This window comes from Hemiscyllium ocellatum, chromosome 44, assembly GCF_020745735.1.
Source record: "Hemiscyllium ocellatum isolate sHemOce1 chromosome 44, sHemOce1.pat.X.cur, whole genome shotgun sequence".
In the NCBI taxonomy this organism is placed as follows: Eukaryota; Metazoa; Chordata; class Chondrichthyes; order Orectolobiformes; family Hemiscylliidae; genus Hemiscyllium; species Hemiscyllium ocellatum.
The window spans coordinates 5,912,106-5,924,736 of NC_083444.1; the positions used below are offsets into that span (position 1 = coordinate 5,912,106).

Genomic DNA, 12,631 nt, shown 5'->3' on the forward strand with positions numbered 1-12,631 from the left:
CGCTGTACCGGGTCCTCCCACTCCCACTGGTCGTTGCTCCCTGTCATTCCTCCCCCGGCCGCCGCTCCTCCGAGTGGCGCTGTACCGGGTCCTCCCACTCCCACTGGTCGTTGCTCCTTGTCCTTCCTATTCCAACCAGTGCTCCTCCGAGTGGCGCTGTACCGGGTCCTCCCACTCGCACTGGTCGTTGCTCCCTGTCATTCCTCCCCCGGCCGCCGCTCCTCCGAGTGGCGCCGCCGGCGGTGCTGCAGCGTTGAAAGGGGGAGGCGGGGCCCGGCGCCGTTGCCATGGTGAAGGGCGGGGGTTAGGCCGCAGCCGGAGCACGGGCCCCCGGCGCCGGGGCGATGGAGTCCCTGTGCGAGTACCTCATGTATTTCCCGGCCGGCCCGGTGCCGGATTACCGGCGTTACCGCGGCCTGCCCCGGCGGGCCCAGCTCTACCTCGGCGAGACCGTGCGCTTCGTGCTGGTGGTGCGCCGCCGGGGCCAGGGCCCGAGCCCAGGCCCAGGCCCAGGCCCGGGGGAGGGCGGCCCGGAGGCCCCGGGCCTGGACCCCGGCAGCTGGCGGGAGCTGTCCGCCTCGCTGTCGGCGCTGGCCAGCGTCTGCCCCGGGCTCCAGCACCGGGCCCCGCCGCCGCCCCACCACCACCACCGGCCCCTCCCCGAGGACCCCGGGCCCGCGGCCCCTCCCCCCGCACCGGGACCGGCCCCGGGACCGGGACAGCCCGAGGACGGGGCCGCGCCGCAGCGTCAGGCGGAGGGAGAGGAGCTGGAGACGGAGCAGGAGGCGGAGGAGGAGGCCGGCGGGTTCCGGGAGTGCCGCCCCCTCCTCACCCACGGGGGGGGGCTCCCCGGGAAGGAGGGCGGCTCGGCAGGCCAGGTGAGACCCCGGGGGGGGAGGGGGACATAGGGGAGACCCCCGGGGGGGAGGGGCACAGGGGAGACCACGGGGGGGGGGGGAGAGAGGGGGACACAGGGGAGACCCCGGGGGACACAGGGGAGACCCGGGGGGGCACAGGGGAGACCCCGGGGGGGGAGGGGCACAGGGGAGACCCCGGGGGGGGGCACAGGGGAGACCCCGGGGGGGGGGAGGGGGGCACAGGGGAGACCCCGGGGGGCACAGGGGAGACCCCGGGGGGGCACAGGGGAGACCCCGGGGGGGCACAGGGGAGACCCCGGGGGAGGGGGACACAGGGGGGACCCCCGGGGGAGGGGGACACAGGTGAGACCCCGGGGAGGGGGACAGGGGAGACCCCGGGGGGGGGGGTGGCGGGTGAGGGACATAGAGAGAGAGGGGGCAGGGGGCTGTTCGGGTGCACCGGGTGTCGGGGTGGGGGTCGGGCGCACCGGGTGTCGGGGTGGGGGTCGGGCGCACCGGGTGTCGGGGTGGGGGTCGGGCGCACCGGGTGTCGGGGTGGGGGTCGGGCGCACCGGGTGTCGGGGTGCACCGGGTGTCGGGGTGGCGGTCGGGCGCACCGGGTGTCGGGGTGCACCGGGTGTCGGGGTGGCGGTCGGGTGCACCGGGTGTCGGGGTGGCGGTCGGGTGCACCGGGTGTCGGGGTGGCGGTCGGGTGCACCGGGTGTCGGGGTGCACCGGGTGTCGGGGTGGCAGTCGGGTGCACTGGGTATCAAGGTGTTCTTGTTGGGGTGCGTCATGTGTGATTGGGTGTTGGAGCGCCAGCTGGCCGCACTAGGTGTCATTGGCGTTTGGGGTGACCCTTGGGTGCCAGTCAGGTGTACTGGATTTCGGGATGCTGGTGGGGTGGTGTACAGGGTGTCAGCCAGTGTTTTCGGGTTGGGGTTGTTAGTCAGCTGCATTAAGGACTCAGGACGTCAGAGTGACAACTGGGTGTTTTGGCTGTCACTCGGTGCATTGCTGAATGGTACACGGGGGGGTCAGGGTGCAGACCTTGCCCCTAGAGTCAGTAGCAGATGGCTGCTGCTCACATTGGGTTGGTGTGGGTTATACTGAGTGTGGGTGTGCGGGGTTTTGAGTGAATGGGGAGTTTCCGTCAGGGTACGTTCGGGGTGGTGGGTGTGCTGATGTGCAGGCCTTGTGCGATTTGCTTCTGACCCTGGCATGATGGTCACGGTTAGTTGCAAGCTGGTCAAACATTACAGCCCTTCAGCCCCCAAGTTGCTGTTGCATCCAGGGGAGCACCGGTAGGCTCTGACTCCACTGTTGCCCGTGGACAAAATGTGAAGATAATTCACCTTCTGTGATTCAGCTGGAGCCTAACTCGATAAACTCAGAATGAATTTGATTTTGCCCCAGTGCATGTGTTAGTTGAGAAGAGTTTTGAAACTTGCTGGGTCATAGCATTTCCTGGTTAATTTGAGTTCCCATTTAGCGTTGGGAGCGATAATTTCATGTAGCACTTCCGTTGAGAATTGTGTTCTTTCAGTGTCTTTGCAAGGTGGTTTGATGCATTGTTTAGCTGCGGTGTGTTGGCATAGGCCATGATAGCTCATGTTGTTCCAGCCCGTGAGCACCAGATAGGAGCAGGAATAGGCCACTTGGCCTGCCCCACCATTTCATCAGGCCATGGGCTGATCTTGGGCTTCAACTCGGTTCGCAGCCAGCTTCCCCTACTCCTCGATTCTGGAGAGACCGAAGCATCCATCAATCCCAGGCTGAAATATACTCATCGATGGAATGTCTCCAACCCTCTGGGGGAACGAATTTCAAAGACTCAACACCCACCGAGTGATGGAACTTTTCCTCATCTGAGTCCCGTGTTCTCGTTTCCCTGAGCGGTGGAAACAAGCTTGTGTCAAAATCCTTGCAGATTGCAATGTGATCGCCTCTCGTCTTTCTAAATTCCAGAGCGTTGTCGAATATATCTAATTTACTCAGCCCCTCAGTCAAGAGGGCAGCCCCTTCATCGCAGGATCCAATCCAATTGAGCCATCACTGTCCCACCTCCGACATGAGCATGCATTAAATATGGAGTCCAAAACTGCATGCAGTATTCCATATGTGATCTGAGCAAAACCCTATAAACAATTGTATTTATTCCTGGACTCCCAATCCACTTGTGATCCAGGGCAGCATGCCATTTGCGATGTATACTGCAGGTGCCTAGCCATTTGAGTGTCGCTTGACAGGGTGCTATCTTTGGTCTGTGCTCCAAACCGTTGACCCAGTCTGGTTGAGATACGACATGCAAAACGAATCGGGATGCGTAATTTTCATAAACCGCTGCCAAGGTTCCCTATTGTAACCACCTCTTCATGCTCCAGGAGGGGACCGTGCAAGGTCACCTGCATGATCAAGGGTTTCTCGTGGTTAGAAAGCCCAGTCTACGTGAGGGGCAGTCTCACCTTGGGCGTGAAGTCGTGGATAAATGTGAGGTGCTGTGGTTTGGTGAGTCAGGGCAAGACCTAATGGTAGGATCCTGGAAAATGTTGCCAAATAGAGACCTCAGGGTGCAGGTTCATAGCTCCTTGAAAGTGGAGTTGCAGGTAGACAGGATAGTGAAGGAGGCATTTGGCACGCTTCCCGTTATTGGTCAGAGCATTGAGTCGAGGAGTTGGGAGGTCATGTTGCGGCTATACATTGGTTAGGTCACTTTTGGACTACAGCATTCAACTGTAGTCTCCCTGCTGTAGGAAGGATGTTGTTATATTTGATAGGGTGCAGAAAAGATTTACAAGGATGTTGCCAGGGTTGGAGGATCTGAGCTACAGGGAGAGGCTGAATAGTCTGGGGCTGTTTTCCCTGGAGCATCGGAAGCTGAGGGGTGACATTATCGCGGTTTATAAAATCATGAGGGGTATGGATAGGGTAAATAGCGAAGGTGTTTTTCCCTGGGGTGGGGAGTCCAGGACAAGAGGGCATCGGTTTAGGGGAAAGATAGAAAAGGGACCTAAAAGGGCAACGTTTTCACACACAGGGTGGTACATGTATGGAATGAGCTGCCAGAGGAAGTGGTGGAGGCTGGTACAATTGCAACATTTAAAAGGCATCTGAATGGGTGCATGAATAGGAAGGGTTGAGAGGGAGAAATGCTGGCCAGTGGGACTAGATAATTTAGGATATCTGGTTGGCATGGATGTGTTGGGCCGAAGGGTTTGTTCCAGGGATTTCCAACTTTGATTCTATGCAGTCTGATGATGCCTTCAATTTAACATTTTCATCCTTCTGCCTGGATCCCTGTGTACTCCCAATCATTTCTTAGCTTTGTGTCATGTCTGAGGTGGGAATGCTTCTCTGTTGACAGCTTCTTCTGCATCCCCAGTTTCCCCAGCTGCACTGATGGCTGGGCCTTCAGCAATCTCTGTGTAATTGCTTGTCTAAACCCACTCTGCCTCCCTCTCTTCCTCGAAACCTACCAACCAGTTCGCTGCCTGTCCCTGTGCTATCCAGGTGCAAGGTGTTGGAGTGCTTGCCATGTGAAGGTTTACGAATACAGCTGCCTTCGAGTGACCCACTCACCCTGTATTGATATTTATTATGCACTAGCATCAGATTGGTTTGTAATGTTGCTCGGTCTGTTTCAGATAGTTGTGGGTTTAAAACCCATCTTAAAACCACGACGGGCGGGCAGGAGAAAAGAAGGACAAATTATATTGTGGGGGGTGAAGTTTGCACAGGGCAGGTTATCGAAGTCTCGTCCACCTCTTCAGGACGGGTTCAGTGATGGACCCCTTGCAGTATCTGAGAATGGCTGAGATTTCTGTGGTGTCTTGACAATCATTTCTCCATCAGCCAGCACCCAGAACTAGGCAACAGTGAGGACTGCGGGTGCTGGAAAAGCACAGCAGGTCAGGCAGCATCCGGGGAGCAGGAAAATCGACGTCTCAGGCAAAAGCCCTTCATCAGGAACGCTTGCTGATGAAGGGCTTTTGCCCTAAACATCGACTCTCTTGCTCCCCTGGTGCTGCCTGACCTGCGGTGCTTTTCTGATCTCGACATCCAGAACTGATCACCTAGTCATGGGCAACCAGATCAAATTGTGGGCTTGCAAATTTGCTTGTCTTGTTACCGATTTAGCGGCAGTTAGTCACTACGAAAACATGCAGAGGTGGTCTGGTGACATGTTGTACCAATGGTAGGTTCACTTCTGTTCTGTGCCTCGACATCTCATCCAATGGCATAGCTGGGAACCCTTTCCATGGAATGGTGTCTTGCTGCTGTGGAAAGGCCCGAGTGTTCCATTAATGCCGAGAGCAATGCCATCCAGGAGTTTCCCACTCTTGGCTGGGCCACCCCGTGACGGTAAAGTCGGAATCAGACACAGCGCAATCCAAAACAATCCCTCAGCAGCGGTTCACGTGAATATCTTTCCGACTGTAATGGTGGATGAAGGCTGCAGCAGGACTGAGACCCCGAATTGTCGAGGTTTCCTCACTGCAGGAACTGGACCTACGTTCACAGAATCCCGACAGTGTGGAAACAGGCCATTTGGCCCAACAAGTATTGAGTACAGGAGTTGGGAGGTCATGTTGCGGCTGTACAGGACATTGGTGAGGCCACTGTTGGAATATTGTGTGCAATTCCGGTCTCCTTCCTATCGGAAAGATGTTGTGAAACTTGAAAGGGTTCATAAAAGATTTACAAGGATGTTGCCAGGGTTGGAGGATTTGAGCTACAGGGAGAGGCTGAACAGGCTGGGGCTGTTTTCCCTGGAGCATCGGAGGCTGAGGGGTGACCTTATAGTGGTTTACAAAATTATGAGGGGCATGGATAGGGTAAATAGGCAAAGTCTTTTCCCTGGGGTGGGGGAGTCCAGAACTAGAGGGGCATAAGTTTAGGGTGAGAGGGGCAAGATATAAAAGAAACCTAAGGGGCAACTTTTTCATGCAGAGGGTGGTGCGTGTATGGAATGAGCTGCCAGAGGATGTGGTGGAGGCTGGTACAATTGCGACATTTAAGAGGCTATTGGGTGGGTATATGAATAGGAAGGGTTTGGAGGGATATGGGCCAGGTGCTGGCAGGTGGGACTAGATTGGGTTGGGATATCTGGTCGGCATGGACAGGTTGGGCCGAAGGGTCTGTTTCCGTGCTGTACATCTTGATGACCCTAAGTCCACACCAACCCTCTGAAGAATAACCCATCCAGATCTGTTCCCCTACCCTATTACTCTACATTTACCCTTAACTAGTGCACCTAACCTACACATCCCTGGACACTATGGGCAATTTAGCATGGCCAGTTCACCTAACCTGAGCATCTTTGGATTGTGGGAGGAAACCGGAGCACCTGGGGGAAACCCACACAGACACGGGGAGAATGTGCAAACTCCCCACAGACAGTCTCCAGAGGGTGGAATTGAACCTGAGTCCCTGGCGCTGGGAGGCAGCAGTGCTAACCACTGTGCCAGTCCGAAAGGATGCTGAGTTGCCTCCTTCAAGATGCTGAATCAACGACACGGCATTTGCAAGCAGATGAAAGGATGAGCCATCAAGGCAAGGCACAACACCGCCACTGGATTTGAACCCAGGATCTCCTGTTTACTCGATAGGCACTTTCATCAACTAAGCCATGGCACTGTCAGCAAAGTCAGGGAATGTGTGTGTTAATGTGCAGCAGCATTGCCGCATTAAAGATTTCAATCCCCAGCCATTGCACCTCCAACCCACACAGACACACAAGCCCTGTGATGATTGGCGCGAGGTGGTAGGGATGGGCTTGAGACAGCTGGAAGTCCCTCGCTTCGCACTGGCACGTAGATGGAGGAGTTCGGCTCGGTTGGTTTTCTCCTGGCGTAGGCGCAGACCATTTTTGGCAGCTTTTTTCCAACCTGAGCAGCCCCTCTTCGAGACCGACTCTCCTCACCCCACGCGGGGAAGCGGCTAGGCCCTAAAAACAGCCTGTTGCGTCCTCCGACCTGGCTGGCAATCCGCTCATTAACCAGCATTCTGAAACTCCAAACTCAGTCTCCGGATCTGGAATGTATGAGCCCTCATGGATGAAATTTGAGGAAGTATGGTGAAGGAATGCCAAGGAGCAATTCCTCCTCCCGGAAACACTTGTGGTTAGAGATTGGCCCATCAGCCCGCAGCACCGATGATGGAGAATTTCCAATGTGGGAGACTGTGTGTGTGTGTGTGTGTTCACCACCATTAGCGAGCGATTACTGACCACCGCACGCAAGGAGGCCTTTCGTACCCGAGCTAGCTGTTGAAGGATCTATCCAGAGCCTCACTCCCTGTAAAAGGTTGGCAAGTGTTTCCTTTGGCATACAGGTTTTAACAGGCACTCTTGCAAACGGTTCCAAATTGATGATTTCCTGCAGGTTGCTTCCTGAGCCATTGCTGATTTGTGAGGGCGGCCATTTGGCCCCTCAAGCCTGTCCTAGCATTCTGGCTGATCCGAACCTGAACTCGGTCGACCCGTCTTTCCTCCGTGTGTCACGTGACCCAACAAAGATCGCTCCGTCTCGGTTTTAACGAACTAATGTCCCCAGCCCTCCCACGTGGCGCTGATGCCAGGTGTTTGATTTTTATTCTTAGCTGAGAAAACCGGGGAGGCTGGCTCAGCCATTTCAGCAACTCAGTCAGCCAGAAGCTGGGTCTGGAGCCACGTGTTGGCCAGACCAGGTAAACATGGCAGATTTCCTTCCAGAAAGGGCATTAACGAATTAGGTTTTTACTGCAACTAGTGCTTTCATGGTCACTGAGCCGAGCTTTCACTTCCTGATGTTATTCACCCAACCTGTCCACATCATGATTTGGAGATGCTGGTGTTGGACTGGGGTGTACAAAGTTAAATATCACACAACACCAAGTTACAGTCCAACAGGTTTAATTGGAAGCACACTAGCTTTCGGAGCGACGTTCCTTCATCAGGGGGTTGAGTTGCAGCCCTCCGAAAGCTAGTGTGCTTCCAAATGAACCTGTTGGACCGTAACCTGGTGGTGTGAGATTTTTAACCCTGTCCAGATCCCCCTGCACACTCAGTGTCCGCTCCACACATTGCTCTACCACTCATTTTAGTGAATGGTACTTGTTATCCAGCTCTAAATCATTAATGTAAATTGTGAACAGCTGAGATCCCAATGCTGATCCCTGAGGCACACCAGGAGCCATTCTCACCAACCAGGAAACCGTCTGTCTATCCCCACACTCTGCTTCAAGAGACTTGAGTTCCTCACTGGCTGAAGTTTCACCACAGATAAAGCAATCATAATTAACTTGGCGACCAATCAGCATTCATTTCTCTTGTAGTGTACCGTGTGCTTGTTTGAAATTTGGCATTCTTTCTTTGATAGCACATCTCTTTTCGGCAAGCAGTATTCCGATAACGTTTCAGTCGTAGAGTCATACAGCCCAGCAACAGCCCCTTCGGTCCAACCAGTCTGTGCTGGCCATAATCCCACCTGCCCACGCTTGGCCCATAGCCGCCGCCTTCATGGACTTATCGAAATATCTTTGAAATGTTGTAACTGTAGCCGCATCCACCACTACCTCAGGAAGCTCATTCCACCCACGAACCACTTCATATTTAAAAAAATTATTGTTTGCCTTTTTAAAATCTTTCTCCTCTCAGATTAAAAATGTGCTCCCTGGTCTTCAAATCCCCCACCCGAGAACAAAGACACCTTTATCTATACTCCTTATGATGTTATAAATCTATATAAGGTCACCCCTCAACCTCCTACATTCCAGTGAAAAAGGTCCAAACATCTCCTTATAACCCAAATCTTCCATTCCTGGCGACATCCTGGTAAACCTCTTCTGAACCCTCTCCAGTTTAGGACTAACCTTCCGATAACATGGAGACCAGAACTGCACACAGTACCTCCCTGGGCACTATGGGACAATTTAGCACGGCCAATCCACCCTAACCTGCACATCCCTGGGCACTATGGGACAATTTAGCACGGCCAATCCACCCTAACCTGCACATCCCTGGGCACTATGGGACAATTTAGCACGGCCAATCCACCCTAACCTGCACATCCCTCGGCACTATGGGACAATTTAGCACGGCCAATCCACCCTAACCTGCACATCTTTGGACTGTGGGAGGAAACCGGAGCACCTGAGGACACACACACAGACACAGGGAGAATGTGCAAACACCACACAGACAGTTGCCTGAGGCTGGAGTCAAACCTGGGTCCCTGTGAGGCAGCAGTCCTTACGACTGAGCCGCCCAAGGGATACAAGTGTTTGTATTGACAGATCTGCATTGGAGTTACACACGCCCATTCAGAAGAAAGCAGCCAGATTTGGCCTAGACTATATACACCAGTTTGGCTCAGGATGCGAGAAACCTTTTCATTGCGATTAAATTAGTGAGTTAATGACTGTGTAATGAATCGAGTTGACTCTGCAGTACATTGCTGGGATTGTATAGCTGTGTGTGGAATATAGCCTGGGGTGCAGTCTGACAGGTTGGGACTTGCTGTATAGTCAATGCTCACTGCATGATTAAAGTTCTGAGGAGTTAGGGCAGTCACGGAAAGTGCCTTGGAGGTATGTCAGTCTGGATTAAGCTGTTGTACAGATTTCCCTTTGGACACTTACCTGACTGTACGTTGTGTTTACAGTGACTGTATCCTCTGTGTCTCCTGATATTTCTGTTCTGCCATAGACCTGGGTTATGATAGGTTAGTGGTTGTATTTTGGGACTGATTTATCCCAAGGATGAACTTTTAGAGGCTGTTCCAATACTGTTGCTGAGTTAAATTGAGTTTGTTAAATCAGTATTAGTTAATTTGAGGCTGGAATTTAAACAACCACTGATAATGACCGCGGAGCTGTGAGTGATTGTTGGTAAGCCCATCAGGTTGAGTCATGCCCACATACTGTTGACCCGAAGTATATCTTAGTGTGCACGTTAAACTGCTCGATCTCTGACCTGTTTGGCCTCGTTCCAAATGCACCTTCCTCGGTGGAAATCCAGCCCAGAGTGTGTGAGACATTCCAATGCAGGGATTATGGGACTGCAGTTGGGCAGTACATGAAGCTTCCTTTAGTGACCTCCTCCTTCCATGAACGGGTAATAGAAGGAGACCCATTCTGCTTCTCGATGCTCCCAGCTCCTGCCTGTGTGGATACATTTTATTTTGAAAAGAGACTTTATTCATAAAAATACCTGAGTCACTAGAGCAGTTTGATTCTGTACAGTCTTTACAGATGAAGAGCAAAAAAACCCAAGGCATTTCTTTCTTGTACAAGATGGCATTTACATCCATTTGAGGCACCGGGAGGGTCTGCGGACTGAACCAGCCTCCATTTAACTTCAGACAGGGGTCTTTCCCCACTGAACCTTGGCTCTGGCTGTCTCGAGCTTTCGTGGGTCCCTCAGCACGTAGACCTGGAACGTGCTGGTCAGCAACACTCGGGTCAGGGTCAACTCCTTGCTCTAACGGACCACAACTTGATGATGTGTGAACTTCAACTTTGTCCACCCCAGTCCAACCCTGGCACCTCCACATCATGGCTCTGGAAGACCAACACATTTCAGGCAGACCCAACAGCATCTTTCACCGGGGTGGTGGTCTTCAAGGTGCAGTTGAAGTTTATCTCAGTGTTGGGGAACAAACAGTAGAACACAGAGTCCTGCCTCACGGAGTTGCTCGGGACAATCCTCGACAGGAACCGCTGCAGCTTCCTCCAGGCTTCCTTTACAAAGGCACATTCCAGAAGGAGATGTGTGAAAGTCTCCCCACCCTCTCAGTTGCTGCAAGAGTCTGGACATATATAGAGGATCTCAGAGGTAGTGGTCTTCTCACCACCAGCCAAGTGATGGCTTGGTGCTTGTTGGAAAGTAGGCGATTAGGCATCTGCCAAATGACTTTGACAGCCTGCTCAGGGAGCACCCCGACAGGATCTACCCCCTCCTTTTCCAGCAGGGTCTAGAGGATGCTACATGCTGACTACATCCTGACAGATTTGTGGTTAAAGGTGTTTTTCTTTGTCAATTTCTCTACCAAGGACAGGTGATACAGAACGGTGCAGCAGGTCAAGGTCAGCTTGCTTGAAAACAAAGCTTTTCACTGTACTTCGGGACAGTGATTATAAATAAATTCCCATTCTGTTGTCAAGGCTGCTGCGGTCATCTTTTGTATGAAGGTGTCTGTCATATCTGTCCCTGAGGTAGTTCAATGAAAAACAGGGGGTTCTGTCATGTCAGGTCAAGAATTGTGTGACAAACGACATAACCAAGTAAAGGATAGGAACAGTCCTGTCGTTTACTACTGCTCTGCCATCACTAAGTAACTACGAGTTTTCTTTTGCATAGATGGATTTTGTAAGTTTTTATTAAGTGTTGCTGTTCTGAGAGAGGAGGGGGAATTTATTAAAGTACTTTGAGTTGACCAGGACACTCAGTTTCTTTTAACCTGTCACTGGTTTAGTGTTGTCATGTTTGAGTGTGTGTGTGTGGATTGCTGTTAGTCTGTGGTTGAGGATATATATCGCTGTGGCTGTCATTAATCCATTCCCCCCAGCTCCACACAAAAGCCTCCAGTATTAAGGGAGTTGTGAAAAGGGATGATTTAACAATAGTCACAGCTGTGGAGACTTTCCTGTTTCGGAGCTGTTCGTTTGGTTTTTTCCCCTGCTGCAAGGCTGTCATGTTATTTCTTTTCCTGTGAGTGGAAGGATCCAGGAAAACATCTCACATTTCTTTTCAACCATTTGACGTTTTCGATTGCAGACCATTTCGATGGTGCAACTTCTCAGTGAAAACACCGCTCAAAATCCTGCTGCGTATTGGGTTCTGGTTCCCAGAAAGCCTGAGAAATCCTCTCCATAATCCAGAAAATTGCTGGACAATTTTCCCCCCCCAAACCTTTTTTAAAAAATATTAAACAAGAGCATTTGCCTCTTTCCTGCTACTCTCTGCCTACTTTCCCTTGGCAGTCCCATAACCTCCATCTCTACCACCCTCAGACCTAAGTGCCCCCTGACAATCTCGAATGAGACCAGCTGGGTTGTTCCTATTTTGGGAATATTCCCCGGCTGAGCAGCCAAAGGTTTCCAGGGTGTGGAGAATTCCAAGGATTTTCAATCCCCCGAGTGAAGAGATTCCTCCTCATTCCAATCCAAAATGGCCGACCTGACCCCGAGACCGTGACCTGTGCCCCTACCAGTCAAATCCTGCAAACACTTCAGTGCGATTGTGGCTGTAATTCTGCTGAACACTGGCCTGTTCTCTTACCCCATTCTACTCCATCTCTCCTCATGGGACCATCTTCTCCTTCTAGTGAACTTGGATTGCACCCTCTGTGGAGTAAGGGTCTCCTTCCTTACATTTATTATTGCCGCACGCACCTAGGTACAGTGGGAAGATTCCTGATGAAGGGCTTATGCTCGAAACGTCGAATTCCCTATTCCTGAGATGCTGCCTGGCCTGCTGTGCTTTGACCAGCAACACATTTTCAGCTGTGATCTCCAGCATCTGCAGACCTCATTTTTTACTTAGTGGGAAGTTTTGTTTTGCGTGCGGTGCGGGCAGACTGTACCATACAAAGTGCGTTTGAGCGAGGAATACAATGTTAGGGCTGTAGAGAAGGTGCTCAGAAAGCAAGATCAGTTTAAAATGTCAGAGGGTCCATTCAGTAGTCCCACAACAGTGGGGAAGAAACTGGTCTTGAATCTGCTGGTCGGTGTGTTTAAGCTTTTGTGTCTTCAGCGTAACAGAAGAGGTGGAAGAGATTATAACTGGGGGGGGG

At 52.5% G+C, this 12,631-nt stretch overlaps 1 protein-coding gene across 2 annotated transcripts in view; it reads left to right on the top strand.

Annotated features, from left to right (window-relative positions):
- The first annotated feature begins 294 nt into the window (after positions 1-294).
- Positions 295-12,631, top strand: part of trappc14 (trafficking protein particle complex subunit 14) — a 69,122-nt gene continuing 56,785 nt past the window's right edge. For both annotated transcript variants that reach the window (XM_060854743.1, XM_060854744.1), the window contains exon 1: positions 295-878. In XM_060854743.1, coding sequence (XP_060710726.1) covers positions 345-878 — 534 coding nt within the window. In that variant the 5' untranslated portion in view covers positions 295-344. The remainder of the gene's footprint in view (positions 879-12,631) is intronic.